Raw genomic sequence first — 23,767 nt, 5'->3', positions numbered from 1 at the left:
TTCGGAAGTTTGAAACTTTTATTTATTTTTTTTAGAAGAACAAAACGTCACTTTGTCAAACATCTATTAAGATTTCCAAAAACATTAAGCAAAAAAGAGACTGCAGACAAATCCTAGCAGCCTGAGCAGAATCAGAACTAAAACGCTGAAGCTTCTTATCCGTCGTTATAAATAATGCGCCGTGCCGATCAGACAAATTATTTTGCCACTTAAAAGTAGTGATGAATTCTCAACTTATGAACTTTTAGTCTATCACGCAAAAAATCATGAACACAATGTGGTCTCCTGAAACCATACAAGGAAGCCTCCAACCCCGATCCATGCACTTAGAACTGATTGATCATGTGAGAATTTCTCATTTAGACGAGCGAAGCTCCCAATGCGGGAGACAGACGTGTCCAGTGGAAGCTGCTGCTGCTCAGTTTTCTTCATCGCTGTCATCTGGACTGATTGCTGGACTTGTGAGACTGTAGGTTGGCGATGTGGGACTGTATCCTGGGGACGTTGGAGAGTAAGTGGAGCCTTTAGGACTGGTTGGCGAGTAGGTGGGTGAAGTTGGCGAATACTTAGGGGAGGTCGGTGAATATGTTGGCGAAGTAGGAGAGTATTTGGGGGATGTAGGAGTATAGACTGGGGAAGTGGGGGAATATGTTGGAGATGTAGGAGAGTATTTGGGAGTTGTTGGAGAATAAGTAGGGGATGTTGGCGAGTATTTGGGAGAAGTTGGCGAGTACTTGGGGGAGGTTGGAGAATATTTGGGGGAAGTCGGTGTGTACTCTGGAGAGCTTGGGCTGTAGGACGGGCTTGTCGGTGTATATTTGGGGCTTGTTGGGGAATAGCTGGGTGAACTGGGGCTGTAGCTTGGGGAGCTAGGAGTATAGCTCGGAGACTGAGGGGTATAACGTGGACTTGAAGGAGAGTAACTAGGCGATGTTGGAGAATAGCTCGGGCTTGTAGGACTGTAGTTGGGAGAGGTGGGACTGTAACTGGGAGAGGTGGGACTGTAACTGGGAGAGGTGGGTGTATAATTAGGAGAAGTTGGCGAGTAATTGGGAGAAGTAGGAGAATAAGAAGGTGATGTTGGGCTGTAAGATGGGGATGTAGGTGAATAGGAGGGTGAAGTTGGGCTGTATGAGGGAGATGTAGGAGAATAGCTGGGAGAAGTGGGTGAGTAACTAGGACTAGTAGGAGAATAACTGGGAGAAGTAGGTGAGTAACTTGGAGAAGTAGGACTGTAGCTGGGAGAGGTAGGACTGTAGCTTGGCGATGTCGGAGAATAGCTTGGGGATGTTGGAGAATAGCTCGGAGAAGTGGGACTGTAGCTGGGGCTGGTTGGGCTATAACTCGGAGAGGTTGGAGAGTAGCTTGGACTTGTTGGTGAGTAGCTTGGGGAAGTGGGAGAGTAGCTTGGGGAAGTGGGACTATAGTTCGGGCTTGTGGGAGAATATGAAGGGGAGGTTGGACTGTAAGAGGGCGACGTCGGAGAGTAACTTGGACTTTGAGGAGTATAGCCGCCAGGACTCCTTGGTTCATAAGCTGGAGAGGTGGGGGAATAGCTGGGAGACATTGCTCCACCTGTAGAGGAAAGAAAAATAATATATACATATTACATGAACCAGACTTGGCACAGAACTTGTACAGGCGACAATGGAAACTGACTGCAGAACATCAACAATTATCTAAATCAGTACAAGAGCATGGCTGCAGAAACACTGCCACTGGGCTGTACCTGCGCTATGTCCATGTCCAGCCTTCCTCCAATTTGATTATAGAGAAGGCTAAAGCATCCGTCTGGTTGTTAGCAGAACCTACCTACCTACGCACCAGACCGATCACTCACAACTCAGACTGGTGGACACATCGCTGCCAGATGTTTCCTACTCCAATGGTAAGAAACGATGGGCCTTATATTGTGGCGTATCAATCCATGTAAAGCCATGCTTACAACAGAGAGGTGAACATCTTCACACTATAGATCTGGACTCTGGTGAAACCTAGTAAACAGCAAAAACAGGGCCCTTACCTGGGGAAGGAATGTACGGACTTGAGGGGCCTGGCGAGCCAGGAGAACCTGGAGTGGGAGACCAGGCCGGAGAATAGCCAGGACTGAAGCCACTGGCGTCCGAGGCAGCACTGGGAGAGAAGCCAGCTGCGCCAGGCGTCATGCCGCTTCCTGTAAAATAAAGTGGTTATCGGCATTAATGTCCGAGGCTTCTTCTTTCTGTATGTATATGAGGGATCTGAAGACAGTCAGGAACCCTAAGAGAGGTCATTAACAGATATCAGAAGAGCGGAGAACAGCCCTTGTAATAGAACATCAGACTGGGAGCACCCGCCCTACAGAAGCATTTCTGGTGGAACTACTAGAAGGGAGGTCCCAATCTCCTGGTCTGTCTCCTGGTCCTTTATGATTGCAGATAAATGAAAAAAAATAAAATAAAAAACATGGAAACATCTCCATTCTTTGATTGCCAGAAGTTCCTGAGTTATTATTCTTTGGGTTGCAAGATCAAAATTGAGAAACGTACAATACACAGACTTTTCAGCATGAAGTCTGGACTGAAAACTGAAGACTAATCACAAGATGCTATCAATGTAGATTAACTATAGTTCTTCATAAAATCTCTTGGTTGGTGAGCCAAGATCACCAGTGACCATATAAGCAGCCAGTCACCATATAAGAAGTGCACGTAAACCATGTAACCGCATATTACAAGACTTCAGAGCATCTTTAAAGATCTGGACTGTGCTCCCCCCCCCCCCCCCCCGCCCCGACATACCAAGACTTGGAGACCATGCTCCGTAGGCCGGCGTAGCACCTTGGTTCCATGGGGTCATCGCAGGAGACATTCCCCCCATTGGGCTTGGGGCGGTTCCAAAAAACATTCCAGTTGCTGAACAAAATAGACCAAATATTAGAAGGTAAATCTTCATAATGGGGGTTAGATGTAAAAGTGAAGCAGATCCCATAGATACTCACGTCCCGCAGCTCCAAGTCCCGGGATATTTGTAGGAATCTCCATTCCAAATTTACATTTCTCTGCATCCAACAAAAGATCAAAACAGCCAGTGCCAGCGGGCGCCAACTGCCCCAGCATGATGTTCTCAGACACTCCCTTCATGGGATCAGTCTCGCCATGCGCTGCTGCCTCCATGAGGACATCCACCTGTCGGAAAAAAAGTGGGAGGTAAACCCAAGCCTGTGAAGGACACCACAAGCAGCCGTCACCTGAACGGGTGAGCTGCACGTACCGTTTCTTCAAACGAACATTTCATGAGCGGTCCTGTGTCCTGTCTGTTGACACCGTGACGAGTGATGGCCATCAAGTGGCCTCTGCAGGTCATCGTGTCACAGAGAAGGGCCAAGTGGCGATAGTTCACGTAAGAACCATCAAAGGAAATGACGTGGTAAAGTTCTCTCTCCAGCGCTTTCCTGACGGCCTCGATTCCAAGAACCTGAAAGAGAGAGATGTCAAGACTAACCCAACTTACAAAAGGAAAGCGACAAAACAAGCATCAGACTTACAGTGAAGATCTCCACGATGTCGTTAGACGTCGTCCTCACAGGATCCACATCTTTTTCACTCAGAACCCTCATCAGGCTGACGCCGTCTGTCTCTAGGATCCATTCCTGCAGAGCCTTGAACTCTCCATCCTCTGTCAGAATTATCTTCTTTTTGTTGTCCGTCTGTGGCAGGTGCATGTAAACCTGAACAAACAAAAACTTTAGTCAAACAACCCTGACAAGCTACAATAACGTGCATTATAACAGCCATCAGGACCTGCCTCGATGGGAGGAAAAAAAAACAAACATCTTTGCTTACAGCAGTAGTGGCTGACTAGACAGAACTTCTCTGTACACCATGGACTTCAGAGGGTCACCTACCTTACTGATCTGCTCAATCCCCTGCAGAGTCATGTCTGTCAGCATATTAGACTCAATGCAACGAAGGAAGACATCGTCGTCCATCTTGTCCACCACCTCTTCTTCCTGAACGCAGGGAGTAATAAGGTTAGCAACACTACGAGGCTGTGACTCTTAAACTGCTTCAGGGGCTTTTTCTCACCTCTTGCATCTTGTTCTCCTCACTGTTCATAATCCGTATCCTCAGAACCAACTTCTCAGCATTATCATCATTAAATATACAGTTGAGATCATCGCCAAAGCCTGGAAGAAGGATACAAGACATGAGGGTGGCACCGGTCAGAGACTGGACCGGCACAGGACAAACCTCCACAACTCACCTGCATTGATCTTCTCTGCGATCTGCTCCATGGTCAGTTTACGGTCAGTCATGTGTTTGCGGTCAAGCTCCACACGAAGCAGCCATGGGGAAATCCTAGTGACATCAAAGTCTGGCATCTCGTAGTAGACATTCACCCACTCCTGGTCTTCAGCCACCACGGTATTTTGTGGGTTTGGATCATAGTAAATGGCGGTATTGGCTGTAACTTTCCGCAGAGTTGTGTGCTCCAAGCGGCACAAAATGTCCTGAACAAGTAGACAAGTGTAAGAGGTTTGCCGGCAGGATGTGAACATCAGAAGACACCACAACATGCCATGAGACCGACCTTGGCACGCTCAGCATCTCGAGCAGATTGGCCCAGTAAGAAGACTGTGAGGGAAGGAGTCTTGGGTTTCTTTGAGATATTAATTAACTCCTTCAGACGAGGAACTCCCAGAGTGACATTTTTGGCTGAGACACCAGCGTAGTGGAAAGTGTTCAAGGTCATCTGAGTGGCTGGCTCACCAAGAGACTGAGCGGCCAGTGCCCCAACCATCTCTCCCGGATGAGCCTGCAGAAAAGGGAATCATTAATACTCCAGAGTAACGTGTTCCCCAAGATGCACAGCTGCCACACAACACTTACAATAGCCTGGTTGAATTTAGACTCGATTTCTCCCAGTAGCCAGTCAAAGGCCTCACCACTAAGCCGGAACTCCTCCACCATCCGGCGACTGCACAGCGTGGAGCGCAGGTGGATGTTAAACAGGAGCGTGGCATTCTCCTGGGCCTGGCGACTCAGAGGATCATCTCCATTTACAATCACCAGCTTCTTACTCAGATCCTTCACGCCTTACAGGAGAAAAACAAGATTAACGGTGATGAGGATGAGGGGGCAAAGACCAAGAGGAATTGATTATATTTGCATCATTGCCAGCAACCAGTACTGTATAATGCCTACCATCCACCACTTTGATGGGGTGCAGATCTGAGGGCATGCGGGTGTTGATGTGGAATATCTTCTGTGCGTTCCAGATCATCCTGAGGAGATTACACGGTAGGACCACCTGAAGTAGACAAGCCATAGTCAGCAACGAAGCCGCCACAATACCCAGCGATCACTGCCGGATTGTAAGTTACCTTGCTGTCACCAGTAGGGAAGATAACCCGCAGGACCTCTCTGTCTTCCTTCATCTTGTCAAACTCCTTCTCCAGCTCATTCTGAATGTGGGCATTACTGAGGATATCCTTCACCACATCTTCCTGTAGAGTCCTCCTCAGAGCGCGCTCATTTGCGTAGTCGAATTTAAATCTAAAAACACAGGCCTGCGTCAGCACGAGCCCACCCAGGAGCCCCACATAGGCAGGCATCAACATGACCCCACCCGCAAGCTAGGACACGCACACAGACCGGTATCAGCACAAGCCCACCCAGGAGCTCCACACAGGCCAGCACCAGCATAAGCCCCACCTACGAGCTAAGAGACACACAGGACAACATCAGTGCGAGCCCCACTGTGACAAAAAAAGCTTCTAATCTTAATCAACCAAACGATTAGATTTGTTAAGCCAGGATAATACACGATTAGGTTTGTCTTGACTTTATGACTTGTGTGTGTTTCTTTGATGGGTCAAGAAGGACAGACCAGTATTTGTATAACCCTGAATGTGGTCTTCTCATGGTTCTGAAACAATGATGCTTGTTACTATGCTAACTGCATATTGTATTAAAACCAGCTAGATGTTTATAACCCCCTGTTATACCAACTATGTAAATTGTTGAAACGCTCAAACAATGAGACCTAAGCCCTGTGGAATAATACCCTCCCTAACCCTTGCCCCGTGGATGTATACTTTAAAAGACCAAATGTGAACTATTTAAGGAACTCTGTAGCAGGGAGAATTGAAAGAGACTTTACAATGAGAATCAAAGATCAGACTCTCTTCAGGCCATCTGCTTGGTAGCATGGCTTTATCCGAAGAGAAACAGATTTGGATTCTACATGATTCCAGCCTAAGATTGGGACCAGCCAGCCATCTGGCCCCATAAAAACTCTTGGAGAGGCAAGGGTGGGACCCTTGGTCTCCTGGCGTTTTACCTCGAGGGACTGCTATTGCCACCATTTCCTCTCTGTGGGGGCCCGCCAAAAGCTGGGGGCCAACCCAAGTCCCAACTGTTCTATCCCAGGTGGGCCAACGGAAAGTTGAGACTGTGTAATGTTGTTGGGACTGTTCTATGTGATATTGTCCATTTGGTGGATCAATAAACTATTGCCACAATGTTTTATCCTCACCCTGTGTTGTCTGAGTAGTATTACGCACAATGAAGACCCTGGACCTTCACACCCACCTGCAAGCTAAGACACACACAAACCTGCATCAGCACGAGTCCCACCCGAGAGCTAAGACAAGCACACAGGCCGGCATCAGTGCAAGCCCCACCCGAGAGCTAAGACACGCACACAGGCTGGCATCAGCACGAGCCCACCCAGGAGCCCCACACAGGCCGGCATCCGTGTGAGCCCCACCTGCAAGCTAAGACACACACAGGCCAACATCAGGGCGAACCCCACCATGGGCCAAGACAATCCAGAATCAGCGCAAGCCCCACCCGAGAGCTAAGACACGCACACAGGCCGACATCTGTGTGAGCCCCAACCGCGAGCTAAGACACGCACACAGGCCAACATCAGGGCGAACCCCACCATGGGCCAAGACAATCCGTTATCAGCGCAAGCCCCACCCGCGAGCGACAACACGCACATCGGCCAGCCTCAGCATGAACTCACCCAGGAGCCCCACACAGGCCATCAGCATGAGCCCACTCAGGAGCTTCACATGAGCGGCAGACGCACACGCTGGCATCTGATCAAGCCCCAGCCGCAAGCCAAGACATGCACACGGGCCAGCATCAGTACAAGCCCACCCAGAAGCTCCATGCGAGTGAGACAGACACAAAAACACATACACACCAGTGTGAGCCCACCCAGAAGCCCAACACAGGCCAGCATCAGCACAAGCTCCATCCACGAGCAAGACATGCACACAGGCTGGCATCAGCGTGAGCCCATCCAGGAGTTCCTCACAGGCCAGCATCAGCACAAGCCCCATCCATGAGTGAGACACACGTCAGTGTGAGCCCACCAAGGAGCACCGTCACACATGCTGGAGTCAGCACAAGCCCCACACGCGACCGAGACACAGGCCAGGCTCAGCATGACAGATCACCATCAGCACAAACTCCCTTAGTGAGTGAACACACACCTCCCCGTGTCCCTCTAGCCTACAGGCATGGTATTCAGCTCCCAACCACCTAAAACCAACACTCACTTTTTCTCAAAGGCTTTGTTAGATGGTTTCAGAGTAGCCAGGTTCTGGAACTCCACACCTTCTCCAGCCAGACCATCCTCACCGTACCGCAACTGTACCACCTGATTGATGGAGTTACGTACTGTAGCGTCGTACTTCACCATGACAGACTCCATAGACTTGATCAGACGTCTCTGGATGTAACCTGGCGAGAAGCAGAATGGAAACTTCTTAGCTTTATCCCTCTCAGGAGAGATTTTTGGCTCCACATTTAGGCATGGACCTGCTTATAGTAAGCCCTGGTGTCCCCCCCCCCCCCCCGAATAGCAGGTCAGTGTAGACAGACGGGGGTGACAATCGCACCTGTCTCAGCAGTCTTCACAGCGGTATCAATTAATCCCTCTCTTCCTCCCATAGCATGGAAGAAAAACTCTGTTGGAGTAAGGCCAGCGAGGTAGGAGTTCTCTACGAAGCCTCTGCTCTCCGGGCCATAATCGTCTTTGATGAAGTGAGGCAGCGTCCGATGTTTGAAGCCAAAGGGGATGCGTTTACCCTCCACGTTCTGCTGACCGACCACAGCAATGACCTTGAAGAAAAGGGAATCAGGTCTGCGCACACTGCATATGCTGACCTCTGCCACCTTCCACTAAGCCACCGCTCACCTGGGAGATGTTGATCTTGGAGCCCTTGGCTCCTGACACCACCATGGACTTGAAGTTGTTATACTCCGATAAAGACTTCTGGGCAGACGAGCCGGTTTTATCTCTGGCATCATTGAGGATTCGGTTCACCTGGTTCTCAAAAGTCTGACGTAGGGTATTTCCAGGTGTGGGTTCCAGCTCATTGTTATGGGCCTTCTCAATGACCTGCACAATAGGAGATACTGAGTTCAGAACATTACTGGGGCAGCCCAGGCGCATCAGAACTAGACTCCACCAGCCTCACCTCTATCACATCCTGCTTGGCTTTTTTGATCGTGTTCTGGATATCCTGGTAAGTCTTTGCATCAGCAATAGAGTCTCCGATCCCAATAGTGTGACCTACAGAAGAAAGCAGCAACCATCAAAAGAGTCCACAGCACACAGCAGTTTACATATATACAGTGCAGACACCCAGCAGACCCCACCACTCCCAATAGACCCCCTCTAACCATACACCCACCCTCAATGAGCAGCCAGTTATTGATGACAGTCTGGATATTGGAGTAGAAGAGACGAGTGACATCATGTCCCATCTCTAGATATGAGATATGGACCAGCGATCCAGCAGACGTCCCCAGCGATTTCTTACACAAGATCCCCATGATCAGCTCTCCATTCTCTACAATGACCTGAAGATGACAACAAATGTGATGAAGCAGCAGCTTAGACCAGAGCTCAGCCTGATATCAGGACCCTTCACTACTCACCTTTGTGTCCCCCGGGGAGATGTGTTTATAAGGACCACTGTCCTCATCATCTGGGTGGGTGCTATGAGTCCGGATAACATTAATGTGCCCTGGAACAATCAGAGAGAAAATCTGCTTCCCGGTCCAGAGAGGACGAGGCTTCAAGATGGCTGGCTGAGGAACCTTCCCATCCCATGTGGAGAGAAACATCAGCAAATTCATCACCTCCCCCTAAAAAAGAAACATGAAACATTAGAGGTCCAGCAAAGCCTGATCTAAGCATATCATACAAGACTAGCGAGGTCCAGGGACGAGCCTGACCTAAGCACTACATGGTAGACCAATGAGGTCCAAACATGAGCCTGGCTGAAGCGTACAAGATCCAAATATTGTGATTGAGTGAGGGTGCAAGAACGGTACTGGAAATGCATTAAATGTAGACGAGTTTAATCATGGCACTACAAAGGTGCAATCAGAAAATCAAATACGGCTTTACAGTAGTGTCATAATGCTTAAGTGTGTACAATGTCCAACATTTCGGTTACATGTGGACCTTGGTCACGGCCTTAACGCAGATATCGGAGCGTAATACGGTTATGAATTAAGTCAGCAACACATCATTACACTTGGAGGGTAAACTGTAAATATGGAAGCCAGGATCCACCGATGTCCCGGGGGTAGGACAGTGATGACAGATACTGGGGGATGGAGGGAAGGATGAAGTCTGGGTTAAACCGTCCAGAAGTATTAGATCGTGTCATTAATTCATCACATATCTATTTATTCTGTGTTAGGGCCATGACCACAAGGTCCACATGTGATTGAAACGTTGGCCACGGGACAAAATGGAGTTTTCCACTGATTCAATAAAGACATTTGAGATTATAGATAGATAGAGATTAGTGTTGAGAGAGTATGTTCTGTTAACCCTTTCGGCAAGTATGCTCGGACGAGCACTGAGTATTTACAGCTGCTCGGTGAGGTGATATGGTTGAATCGCTCCCATGATTTGCGACTGTTTGACAGTTTTATTACATGTGAGGAATGTGTAAGAAATAAACATTCACATGTAATAAAGCTGTCAAACAGTCGCAAATCATGGGAGCGATTCAACCATATCACCTCACCGAGCAGCTGTAAATACTCGGAGCTCGGCCCGAGCATACTCGCTCAACACACACACATACATATATATATATATATTCTCTATTTTTTTTATTGCATGTCTTGAACTGCAGGGATTAGATTTCTTCTATGGTATACAAGACTAGTTATGGCCAGACATGAGCCTGGCCTAACCCCACTACACATTATACAAGACTAGTAATGGCCAGAAAGATGAGACTAACCGGAATATACGGCAAACGTAAAGTACTACAAGACTAGTAATGCCCAGAGAGGAGCTCAGCCTAACTGCATCTACAGCATACAAGATTAGCGATATCCAGAGATAAGCCTGACCTAACCGTACCTGTGTGTACATAGCGTTTGGGAAATTAGAACCTCATTATCTGGAGGAATGCAACACTGTGGACCTTCCCTACAGCCACCAGCATCTCCCATTATTTCAGGGTACCTTGAGTTTCATCTACTCACCCTTTCCAGGAAAACATCCCTTTTTGTGAATTTCCTAACTGCAGTCAGCGTGTCCTGCACAATTCCCATAACTGGTCTGTTGGACTGAGGAGTGACGATCATACGAGGTACCATGGCAAGCTCCTGAATCTCTGCCCGCGTCTCCAGAGACTGTGGAAGATGCAAATTCATCTCATCCCCGTCAAAGTCAGCATTGTATGGAGTGGTGACACTGGAAATAAAGAACTTCTAAGCTCCTGAACTAAAATGGCACAAAGAGCAACATATCAGATGAGGGATGTACCTGAGGTTCAGCCGGAAGGTGGACCAGGGCAGAATGCGGACTCTGTGCCCCATCATAGACATTTTGTGCAGCGTCGGCTGTCTGTTAAAGATGACGATATCTCCATCGCACATGTGTCTCTCCACCTGGAGGGAAGCAGAGAGCGCAGCTGTTAGGGTCTCTAATGTCTGTGCTTTCTCTCATTATGGGGGGCATCACAAAGCCCCTCACCTTGTAGCCAATCTGTAAATGCAGGTCACTGGGTTTAGGGTGAAATCTGAGATCAATGCGATCCCCATTATCTCGAATGATGTATTTGGCTCCAGGGTACTGACTGTTTCCTCGTCTCACCAGCTCCTGCAGCCTGAATACAAGAAACAAAGCTGAAGCATTAGAGCTGCAGGATACAGAAAGCCTTGTCACATGCGACTAGCAGGCCCGAAGGTCCGTGTCAGATAGCGTCAATCTGGCTGTGGCCCATGGGATATAGATAACAGGAGGACAAGAATAAGACTTCTGGGATCTCACCGATCAATGTTGAAGGGAGTAACGATCTCTGGAAAAGTCATATTAGCAGCAATCGACCTCGGGACCCCAACTTGGTCAATGGAGAGGTTTGGATCAGGGGTGATAACTGTTCGAGCAGAGAAATCTACACGTTTTCCCATTAAGTTTCCTCGGACTCTCCCTTCCTTCCCCTTCAATCGCTGCTTCACAGACTTCAGAGGACGGCCAGACTTTTGCATGGCCTGAGGGAGGAAGGCAGAGGGTGTAAGTACATGTAGCATTCATAGGGAGCAGAACACGGTGTCCGACGTCTTCTCCTCAATCTCCAGAAAACGTAGGCTGACATCCGGCCCACGAGTTTCTTCACTTACCCTAGGAAGGCCAGGTAGCTCATTGTCTATCATCGTGGCAACATGGAACTGCAGAAGCTTCACGTCGTCGGCAATGACGTGGGCTGCGGCGCCATTCTGTTCGTTCCGCCTCAGCTGGTTGTTAATTTTCACAATATCGGCAAGTTTGTGGGTCAGATCGTCCTGAGAGCAGAAGGATTAGAGGACCAATGTCAGCACACACACTTGTTACCACCCATGTGTTCCTGCACTATGACCTGGACCCACCTGGTTCCTGGCAGACCCTTGCATGACGACTGCGGGCCGCACAGAGAGCGGAGGTACTGGCAGAACGGTGACGATTAGCCACTCGGGGCGAGCGTATCGCGGCTCCATTCCTAGGATGAAGCACTCCTCATCTGTGATGCGCTTGAATATCTCATGGACTCGCTCTGGACTCAGCAGAATCTTCTTCTCCTGCGAGTCCTCGTTCACGTGCTTCCACTCTGCGTACAGCTCCAGGCCTGTACGTCTGATCCTTGGCTGATAGCGGCCACAGCCACCGTGGCCCTGATGAAGACAGAGTACAGAAGCAGAGTTACCCCAGGACTGAGCCCACCCTGACCACCCCCAGCCATTTGCCTGCCCCCTACCTTCTCTTTCTGGATGTCTTCATCACCTTCATTCTGATCCATCCCGAACTTGTTGTCCATCTCCTCGCCTCCCTCACAGATGTTCTTTCCCTTACACAGCTCGTACACGTGGGTCAGACGCTTCTTTGGCTGTCCTTTAGATTTTGTCAAAATGTCTTTGATTTTTGGGTTGTTCTATAAAAATAAAATAAAAATGAAGTCTATGTGGAGGAAAACCACAAGCATCCTCCACTGGCACCGCAACTTACCGCATCCACCAGTAACTTGGAGCAGAAGAAACAGACGCAACGTAAAACCTTCATGGTCTTCACCAGAAATCCCACATGAAAGACAGGCTTAGCCAGTTCAATGTGCCCGAAGTGGCCAGGACACTCCGTCATGTTCCCTGTCAGAAGACACCCACAAAAAGGCGTGATGGCAACAGACACCCTGGTAGTACTACCTCACCGACCGCTACCTGCCCAGAGCAGCCACCCTGATGACATACCTGCACATGTCTGACAGCGGCCAGTGCGCTCAACCACACCCTGACGAGGGTCCATCAAACCACCCAACTTGGGGCGACCACCCTCCGTGGTCTCAGGATACTTAATTCCACCCTCCGTCACGGACATCCGCTTCTAAAACACAAAAAGAAAGCCAAGAGATTAACAGCGCGGACCGACCGACGGAGGACGACGACGAGCGCCCGCGGACCCACCGGAGGAGGAGGGACGAGGAGGAGGGCCCGCGACGCGCGCGCGGACCCACCGGAGGAGGAGGGACGAGGAGGAGGAGAGCCCGCGGCGCGCGTACCCACCGGAGGACCGACGGACGGAGGACCGACGGACGGAGGATCGACCGACCGACGGACGGAGGACCGACCGACCGACGGACGGAGGACCGACCGACGGACGGAGGACCGACCGACGGACGGAGGACCGACCGACGGAGGACCGACGGAGGACCGACGGAGGACCGACCGACGGACGGAGGACCGACCGACGGACGGAGGACCGACGGACGGAGGACCGACGGAGGACCGACCGACGGACCGACGGAGGACCGACCGACGGACCGAGGACCGACCGACGGACGGACGGAGGACCGACCGACGGACGGAGGACCGACCGACGGACGGAGGACCGACCGACGGACGGAGGACCGACCGACGGACGGAGGACCGACCGACGGACGGAGGACCGACCGACGGACGACCGACGGACGGAGGACCGACCGACGGACGGAGGACCGACCGACGGACGACCGACCGACGGAGGACCGACCGACGGACCGACCGACGGACCGACCGACGGACCGACCGACCGACGGAGGACCGACCGACGGACCGACGGAGGACCGACCGACGGACCGACGGAGGACCGACCGACGGACCGACGGAGGACCGACCGACGGACCGACCGACGGAGGACCGACCGACGGACCGACCGACGGAGGACCGACCGACGGACCGACCGACGGACCGACCGACGGACCGACCGACGGACGGAGGACCGACCGACGGACCGACGGAGGACGGACCGACGGAGGACCGACCGACGGACCGACGGAGAACCGACCGACGGACCGACGGAGGACCGACCGACGGACCGACGGAGGACCGACCGACGGACCGACGGAGGACCGACCGACGGACCGACGGACCGACGGAGGACCGACCGACGGACCGACGGAGGACCGACCGACGGACGGACCGACGGAGGACCGACCGACGGAGGACCGACCGACGGAGGACCGACCGACGGACCGACGGAGGACCGACCGACGGACCGACGGAGGACCGACCGACGGACCGACCGACGGACCGACGGAGGACCGACCGACGGACCGACGGAGGACCGACCGACGGACCGACGGAGGACCGACCGACGGAGGACCGACCGACGGAGGACCGACGGAGGACCGACCGACGGACCGACGGACCGACCGACGGACCGAGGACCGACCGACGGACCGAGGACCGACCGACGGACCGAGGACCGACCGACGGACCGAGGACCGACCGACGGACCGAGGACCGACCGACGGACCGAGGACCGACGGAGGACCGACCGACGGAGGACCGACCGACGGAGGACCGACCGACGGAGGACCGACCGACGGACGGAGGACCGACGGAGGACCGACCGACGGACGGACCGACGGACCGACGGAGGACCGACCGACGGACCGACGGAGGACCGACGGAGGACCGACCGACGGACCGACGGAGGACCGACCGACGGACCGACGGAGGACCGACCGACGGACCGACGGAGGACCGACCGACGGACCGAGGACCGACCGACGGACCGACGGAGGACCGACCGACGGACCGACGGAGGACCGACCGACGGACCGACCGACGGAGGACCGACCGACGGAGGACCGACCGACGGAGGACCGACCGACGGACGGAGGACCGACGGACGACCGACGGACGGAGGACCGACCGACGGACGACCGACGGACGGAGGACCGACCGACGGACGACCGACGGACGGAGGACCGACGGAGGACCGACCGACGGACGGAGGACCGACGGACGGAGGACCGACGGAGGACCGACCGACGGACGGAGGACCGACGGACGGAGGACCGACGGACGGAGGACCGACGGACGGAGGACCGACCGACGGAGGACCGACCGACGGAGGACCGACCGACGGAGGACCGACCGACGGAGGACCGACCGACGGAGGACCGACCGACGGACCGAGGACCGACCGACGGACCGAGGACCGACCGACGGACCGAGGACCGACCGACGGACCGAGGACCGACCGACGGACCGAGGACCGACCGACGGACCGAGGACCGACCGACGGACCGAGGACCGACCGACGGACCGAGGACCGACCGACGGACCGAGGACCGACCGACGGACCGAGGACCGACCGACGGACCGAGGACCGACCGACGGACCGAGGACCGACCGACGGAGGACCGACCGACGGACCGAGGACCGACCGAGGACCGACCGAGGACCGACCGACCGAGGACCGACCGACCGAGGACCGACCGACGGACCGAGGACCGACCGACGGACCGAGGACCGACCGACGGACCGAGGACCGACCGACGGAGGACCGACCGACGGAGGACCGACCGACGGACCGAGGACCGACCGACGGACCGAGGACCGACCGACGGACCGAGGACCGACCGACGGACCGAGGACCGACCGACGGACCGAGGACCGACCGACGGACCGAGGACCGACCGACGGACCGAGGACCGACCGACGGACCGAGGACCGACCGACGGACCGAGGACCGACCGACGGAGGACCGACCGACGGACCGAGGACCGACGGAGGACCGACCGAGGACCGACCGACCGAGGACCGACCGACCGAGGACCGACCGACCGAGGACCGACCGACGGACCGAGGACCGACCGACGGACCGAGGACCGACCGACGGACCGAGGACCGACGGACGGACCGACGGAGGACCGACCGACGGACGGAGGACCGACGGAGGACCGACCGACGGACGGAGGACCGACGGAGGACCGACCGACGGACCGACCGACGGAGGACCGACCGACGGAGGACCGACCGACGGACCGAGGACCGACCGACGGACCGAGGACCGACCGACGGACCGAGGACCGACCGACGGAGGACCGACCGACGGAGGACCGACCGAGGACCGACCGACGACCGACGGAGGACCGACCGACGGACCGACGGAGGACCGACCGACGGAGGACCGACGGACCGAGGACCGACCGACGGAGGACCGACCGACGGACCGAGGACCGACCGACGGAGGACCGACCGACGGAGGACCGACGGACGGACGGAGGACCGACCGACGGACCGACGGACGGAGGACCGACCGACCGACGGACGGACCGACCGACGGAGGACCGACCGACGGACCGACCGACGGAGGACCGACCGACGGACCGAGGACCGACCGAGGACCGACCGACGGAGGACCGACCGACGGACCGAGGACCGACCGACGGAGGACCGACCGACGGACCGAGGACCGACCGAGGACCGACCGACGGAGGACCGACCGACGGACCGAGGACCGACCGACGGAGGACCGACCGACGAACCGAGGACCGACCGAGGACCGACCGACGGAGGACCGACCGACGGACCGAGGACCGACCGAGGACCGACCGACGGAGGACCGACCGACGGACCGAGGACCGACCGACGGACCGAGGACCGACCGACGGACCGAGGACCGACCGACGGACCGAGGACCGACCGACGGACCGAGGACCGACCGACGGACCGAGGACCGACCGACGGACCGAGGACCGACCGACGGACCGAGGACCGACCGACGGACCGAGGACCGACCGACGGACCGAGGACCGACCGACGGACCGAGGACCGACCGACGGAGGACCGACCGACGGACGGACGACCGACGGACGGACCGACGGACGGACCGACGGAGGACCGACCGACGGAGGACCGACCGACGGAGGACCGACCGACGGAGGACCGACCGACGGAGGACCGACCGACGGAGGACCGACCGACGGACCGACCGACGGACCGACCGACGGACGGAGGACCGACCGACGGACCGACCGACGGAGGACCGACCGACGGAGGACCGACCGACGGACGGACCGACCGACGGACGGACCGACCGACCGACGGACCGACCGACGGACGGACGGAGGACCGACGGACGGACCGACCGACGGAGGACCGACCGACGGAGGACCGACCGACGGAGGACCGACCGACGGAGGACCGACCGACGGACGGACCGACGGAGGACCGACCGACGGACGGACCGACCGACGGACGGACCGACGGAGGACCGACCGACGGAGGACCGACCGACGGAGGACCGACCGACGGACCGACCGACGGACGGACGACCGACGGACGGACGGACCGACGGACGGACCGACCGACGGACGGACGGAGGACCGACCGACGGACCGACGGACGGAGGACCGACCGACGGACCGACCGACGGACGGAGGACCGACGGACCGACCGACGGACGGAGGACCGACCGACGGACGGACGACCGACCGACGGAGGACCGACGGACGGACCGACGGACGGAGGACCGACCGACGGAGGACCGACCGACGGACCGAGGACCGACCGACGGAGGACCGACCGACGGACCGACCGACCGACGGACGGAGGACCGACCGACGGACCGACCGACCGACGGACGGAGGACCGACCGACGGACGACCGACCGACGGACGGAGGACCGACCGACGGACGGACGGACGGACCGACGGACGGACGGACGGACCGACGGACCGACGGACGGACGGACGGACCGACGGACGGACCGACGGACGGACCGACGGACGGACCGACCGACGGAGGATCGACGGAGGACCGACCGACGGACGGACCGACGGACGGACGGACCGACCGACGGACGGAGGACCGACGGACGGACCGACGGACGGAGGACCGACCGACGGACGGAGGACCGACGGAGGACCGACGGACGGACGGAGGACCGACCGACGGACCGACGGACGGAGGACCGACCGACCGACGGACGGACCGACCGACGGAGGACCGACGGACGGACCGACCGACGGAGGACCGACGGACGGACCGACCGACGGACGGAGGACCGACCGACGGACGGAGGACCGACCGACGGACGGACCGACGGACGGAGGACCGACCGACGGACGGAGGACCGACCGACGGACGGAGGACCGACGGACGGACGGAGGACCGACGGACGACCGACCGACCGACCGACGGACGGACGACCGACGGACGGACGACCGACCGACGGACGACCGACCGACGGACGACCGACCGACGGACGACCGACCGACGGACGACCGACCGACGGACGACCGACCCAGGATGGATGGATGGACCGACCCACGACGGAGGGGGTCATTTTCCAATAAGTCCCACGTCTTTTTACAATCATGAAGAGATGATTATTGGGTAAAGCATCCCAGCAGAGTTTCGCCAGCAGCAGATACGAGCAGCCATTGCCTTTCTACAATATCTGTAGGATATCGGGTCCCAGCCTGAACATATAGGAATATCGCGCTATGGTATCAGTCACGACATTACACTCATGGACACACATCACGGGCACACAGAAGCCTGCAACCACTACATGCAGTACCAGCAGCCGCCGCTGCACTTCCGGGTGGCGCCCCGCCTCCCCACCGCCCGCCTTCTTCCTCTTACCAGCTCGTCCGGGCCCAACACACCGAACTGGACCCGCTTAATGATCCGGAGCGGGCAGGCGCTGTCACCGGCAGGCGGTCCGTGCATGGCGGCGATGTCGTCTGTTATTGTAGCTACTCAGTCTACTCTACAGACAACTGGTCTCCGAGACCCCAGCAGCGGATACCCGTCCTCAAGGTTCGTCGCCGCTTGCGCTCAGAGCGCATCTGAAGACCAGAGAGGAACGTCTCCCATATATATACTCTAGTAGGTTTCGCACGGGGTCGCCTTCTCCACATTCCAGGAGCTCTAGCCAGTCTTCGTAAACATGATTGGAGGAGATCGACCAACCCGACGAGGAATTTGTGCACATGCGCACTAACACTGTGATTACGAAACACTTTCGTCTATTTCCCTCAAAATTATGTGGCTCGTGATACAGTAAGCACAGGGAGGGGGCGGGGCGCACGTTTGATCGACATCTCTGCTAGCCTAATGTGCGGCAGTTTACTTTCCTGTGGTTTCTCCCTCTGCTCATTGCGCATGCGCTTTTGTGGCGACTTGTGAAATAGCGCTCGCATAACCCGCAGGTCACATCCCTGGTGATAGTTGTCGGTGATTAGGGGCGGCTGTGCCTCGGAGATCGGAGCCGCTGACTGAGAACGCGGTGCTCACTCTTGGGGTGAGCGGTACAGAGTAGGCCTCACATCCCCGGGCTCAACTGAAGCGGGATCCGCCGATATCCTCAGGAGCGCGGCCAATAGCTGAATACAGACCGCGGCTTCTGGGGAGGGCTAGGCCCCACGTGAGGATGATCACACAGCAATGCCCCGGGCAAAACGCGAGGGAGCCGGTAAGAGAGAGACCGAGACCTCACCACAGAGAAAGCGAGACAGAGGCCTCGCCACAGAGAGAGAGGGACAGAGGCCTCGCCACAGAGAGAGAGAGAGGGACAGAGGCCTCGCCACAGAGAGAGAGAGAGGGACAGAGGCCTCGCCACAGAGAGAGAGAGAGGGACAGAGGCCTCGCCACAGAGAGAGAGAGAGGGACAGAGGCCTCGCCACAGAGAGAGAGAGAGGGACAGAGGCCTCGCCACAGAGAGAGAGAGAGGGACAGAGGCCTCGCCACAGAGAGAGAGAGAGGGACAGAGGCCTCGCCACAGAGAGAGAGAGAGGGACAGAGGCCTCGCCACAGAGAGAGAGAGAGGGACAGAGGCCTCGCCACAGAGAGAGAGAGAGGGACAGAGGCCTCGCCACAGAGAGAGAGAGAGGGACAGAGGCCTCGCCACAGAGAGAGAGAGAGAGGGACAGAGGCCTCGCCACAGAGAGAGAGAGAGAGGGACAGAGGCCTCGCCACAGAGAGAGAGAGAGGGACAGAGGCCTCGCCACAGAGAGGGGGACAGAGGCCTCACCACAGAGAGGGGGACAGAGGCCTCACCACAGAGAGGGGGACAGAGGCCTCACCACAGAGAGGGGGACAGAGGCCTCACCACAGAGAGGGGGACAGAGGCCTCACCACAGAGAGGGGGACAGAGGCCTCACCACAGAGAGGGGGACAGAGGCCTCACCACAGAGAGGGGGACAGAGGCCTCACCACAGAGAGGGGGACAGAGGCCTCACCACAGAGAGAGGGACAGAGGCCTCACCACAGAGAGAGAGAGAGAGAGGGACAGAGGCCTCGCCACAGAGAGAGAGAGAGAGAGGGACAGAGGCCTCGCCACAGAGAGAGAGAGAGGGACAGAGGCCTCGCCACAGAGAGAGAGAGAGAGGGACAGAGGCCTCGCCACAGAGAGAGAGAGAGAGAGAGAGAGGGACAGAGGCCTCGCCACAGAGAGAGAGAGAGGGACAGAGGCCTCGCCACAGAGAGAGAGAGAGAGGGACAGAGGCCTCGCCACAGAGAGAGAGAGAGAGGGACAGAGGCCTCACCACAGAGAGGGGGACAGAGGCCTCACCACAGAGAGGGGGACAGAGGCCTCACCACAGAGAGGGGGACAGAGGCCTCACCACAGAGAGGGGGACAGAGGCCTCACCACAGAGAGGGGGACAGAGGCCTCACCACAGAGAGGGGGACAGAGGCCTCACCACAGAGAGAGGGACAGAGGCCTCACCACAGAGAGAGAGAGGGGGACAGAGGCCTCACCACAGAGAGGGGGACAGAGGCCTCACCACAGAGAGGGGGACAGAGGCCTCACCACAGAGAGGGGGACAGAGGCCTCACCACAGAGAGGGGGACAGAGGCCTCACCACAGAGAGGGGGACAGAGGCCTCACCACAGAGAGGGGGACAGAGGCCTCACCACAGAGAGGGGGACAGAGGCCTCACCACAGAGAGGGGGACAGAGGCCTCACCACAGAGAGAGGGACAGAGGCCTCGCCACAGAGAGAGAGAGAGAGGGACAGAGGCCTCGCCACAGAGAGAGAGAGAGAGAGGGACAGAGGCCTCGCCACAGAGAGAGAGAGAGAGGGACAGAGGCCTCGCCACAGAGAGAGAGAGAGAGGGACAGAGGCCTCGCCACAGAGAGAGAGAGAGAGGGACAGAGGCCTCGCCACAGAGAGAGAGAGAGAGAGAGAGGGACAGAGGCCTCGCCACAGAGAGAGAGAGAGGGACAGAGGCCTCGCCACAGAGAGAGAGAGAGAGGGACAGAGGCCTCGCCACAGAGAGAGAGAGAGAGGGACAGAGGCCTCACCACAGAGAGGGGGACAGAGGCCTCACCACAGAGAGGGGGACAGAGGCCTCACCACAGAGAGGGGGACAGAGGCCTCACCACAGAGAGGGGGACAGAGGCCTCACCACAGAGAGGGGGACAGAGGCCTCACCACAGAGAGAGGGACAGAGGCCTCACCACAGAGAGAGAGAGGGGGACAGAGGCCTCACCACAGAGAGGGGGACAGAGGCCTCACCACAGAGAGGGGGACAGAGGCCTCACCACAGAGAGGGGGACAGAGGCCTCACCACAGAGAGGGGGACAGAGGCCTCACCACAGAGAGGGGGACAGAGGCCTCACCACAGAGAGGGGGACAGAGGCCTCACCACAGAGAGGGGGACAGAGGCCTCACCACAGAGAGGGGGACAGAGGCCTCACCACAGAGAGAGGGACAGAGGCCTCACCACAGAGAGAGAGAGAGAGAGAGGGACAGAGGCCTCGCCACAGAGAGAGAGAGAGAGAGGGACAGAGGCCTCGCCACAGAGAGAGAGAGAGAGGGACAGAGGCCTCGCCACAGAGAGAGAGAGAGAGGGACAGAGGCCTCGCCACAGAGAGAGAGAGAGAGAGAGAGGGACAGAGGCCTCGCCACAGAGAGAGAGAGAGGGACAGAGGCCTCGCCACAGAGAGAGAGAGAGAGGGACAGAGGCCTCGCCACAGAGAGAGAGAGAGAGGGACAGAGGCCTCGCCACAGAGAGAGAGAGAGAGGGACAGAGGCCTCACCACAGAGAGGGGGACAGAGGCCTCACCACAGAGAGGGGGACAGAGGCCTCACCACAGAGAGGGGGACAGAGGCCTCACCACAGAGAGGGGGACAGAGGCCTCACCACAGAGAGAGGGACAGAGGCCTCACCACAGAGAGAGGGAGAGGGACAGAGGCCTCACCACAGAGAGAGGGAGAGGGACAGAGGCCTCACCACAGAGAGAGAGAGGGACAGAGGCCTCACCACAGAGAGAGGGGGGGGGGGACAGAGAGAGGGTAGACAGAGACCTCACCACAGAGAGAGGGCGAAAGAGAGACAGAGGCCTCACCACAGAGAGAGAGGAGACAGAGGCCTCACCACAGAGAGAGAGGAGACAGAGGCCTCACCACAGAGAGAGAGGAGACAGAGGCCTTACCACAGAGAGAGAGGAGACAGAGGCCTCACCACAGAGAGGAACAGAGGCCTCACCACAGAGAGAGAGAGAGGGACAGAGGCCTCACCACAGAGAGAGAGGAGACCGAGACCTCACCACAGAGAGGCGGAGGCCTCGCCACGGAGAGAGGGCGAAAGAGAGACAGAGGCCTCGCCACAGAGAGAGGGCGAAAGAGAGACAGAGGCCTCGCCACAGAGAGAGAGAGGGACAGAGGCCTCGCCACAGAGAGAGGGGGTCAGAGGCCTCACCACAGAGAGGGGGACAGAGGCCTCACCACAGAGAGGGGGACAGAGGCCTCACCACAGAGAGAGGGACAGAGGCCTCACCACAGAGAGAGGGAGAGGGACAGAGGCCTCACCACAGAGAGAGGGGGGGGGGGACAGAGAGAGGGTAGACCGAGACCTCGCCACAGAGAGAGAGAGAGGCGGAGACCTCGCCACAGAGAGAGGGAGAGAGAGAGGCGGAGACCTCGCCACAGAGAGAGAGAGAGGCGGAGACCTCGCCACAGAGAGAGAGAGAGGCGGAGGCCTCGCCACAGAGAGAGAGAGAGGCGGAGGCCTCGCCACAGAGAGAGAGAGAGGCGGAGGCCTCGCCACAGAGAGAGAGAGAGGCGGAGGCCTCGCCACAGAGAGAGAGAGAGGCGGAGGCCTCGCCACAGAGAGAGAGAGAGGCGGAGGCCTCGCCACAGAGAGAGAGAGAGAGGCGGAGGCCTCGCCACAGAGAGAGAGAGAGAGGCGGAGGCCTCGCCACAGAGAGAGAGAGAGAGGCGGAGGCCTCGCCACAGAGAGAGAGAGAGGCGGAGGCCTCGCCACAGAGAGAGAGAGAGGCGGAGGCCTCGCCACAGAGAGAGAGAGAGGCGGAGGCCTCGCCACAGAGAGAGAGAGAGGCGGAGGCCTCGCCACAGAGAGAGAGAGAGGCGGAGGCCGAGACCTCACCACAGAGAAAGAGAGAGAGAGGGACAGAGGCCTCACCACAGAGAAAGAGAGAGAGGGACAGAGGCCTCACCACAGAGAGAGGGCGAAAGAGAGACAGAGGCCTCACCACAGAGAGAGGGCGAAAGAGAGACAGAGGCCTCACCACAGAGAGAGGGCGAAAGAGAGACAGAGGCCTCACCACAGAGAGAGAGGAGACCGAGACCTCACCACAGAGAGGCGGCACAGTGGCTGATGGTTAGCACTGTACTGTATATAGGGTAGGACCGTGGCTCAGGGTTAGTACTGTATATAGGGCAGCACGGTGGTTCAGGGTTAGCTCTGTACTGTATATAGGGTAGAACGATGGCCCAGGGTTAGTACTGTATATAGGGCAGGACGATAGCTCAGGGTTAGCACTGTACTGAATATAGGGCAGGACGATAGCTCAGGGTTAGCACTGTACTGAATATAGGGCAGCACGGTGGCTCAGGGTTAGCACTACTGAATATAGGGCAGCACGGTGGCTCATGGTTAGCACTGTACTGAATATAGGGCAGCATGGTGGCTCATGTTTAGCACTGTACTGGTTATAGGGCAGCACGGTTGCTCATG

The 23,767-nt window shown here is 57.2% G+C and overlaps 1 protein-coding gene across 1 annotated transcript; it reads right to left on the bottom strand.

Annotated features, from left to right (window-relative positions):
• On the bottom strand, positions 1 to 18,684 carry POLR2A (RNA polymerase II subunit A). Its single transcript, XM_073654654.1, has 29 exons — positions 18,426 to 18,684; positions 12,756 to 12,888; positions 12,517 to 12,653; positions 12,269 to 12,442; positions 11,904 to 12,185; positions 11,658 to 11,819; positions 11,308 to 11,528; positions 11,011 to 11,143; positions 10,801 to 10,925; positions 10,518 to 10,728; positions 8,943 to 9,152; positions 8,696 to 8,864; positions 8,480 to 8,574; positions 8,197 to 8,400; positions 7,898 to 8,120; positions 7,556 to 7,739; positions 5,366 to 5,537; positions 5,187 to 5,292; positions 4,872 to 5,077; positions 4,573 to 4,797; positions 4,246 to 4,492; positions 4,068 to 4,168; positions 3,887 to 3,991; positions 3,527 to 3,709; positions 3,253 to 3,456; positions 2,981 to 3,167; positions 2,781 to 2,894; positions 2,024 to 2,173; positions 1 to 1,575 (listed from the first exon to the last, which is right to left on the bottom strand). Exons 1-29 carry the CDS (start codon positions 18,510 to 18,512, stop codon positions 419 to 421), a joined length of 5,907 nt encoding a protein of 1,968 aa, XP_073510755.1. The 5' UTR covers positions 18,513 to 18,684; the 3' UTR covers positions 1 to 418.
• Positions 18,685 to 23,767: the final 5,083 nt, after the last annotated feature.

This window comes from Phyllobates terribilis, unplaced genomic scaffold, assembly GCF_046119375.1.
Source record: "Phyllobates terribilis strain yellow unplaced genomic scaffold, ASM4611937v1 Scaffold_11__3_contigs__length_659146591, whole genome shotgun sequence".
Classification (NCBI taxonomy): Eukaryota; Metazoa; Chordata; class Amphibia; order Anura; family Dendrobatidae; genus Phyllobates; species Phyllobates terribilis.
The sequence above is the reverse complement of the archived record's forward strand: the minus strand, read 5'-3'. Positions and strand labels throughout refer to the sequence as shown.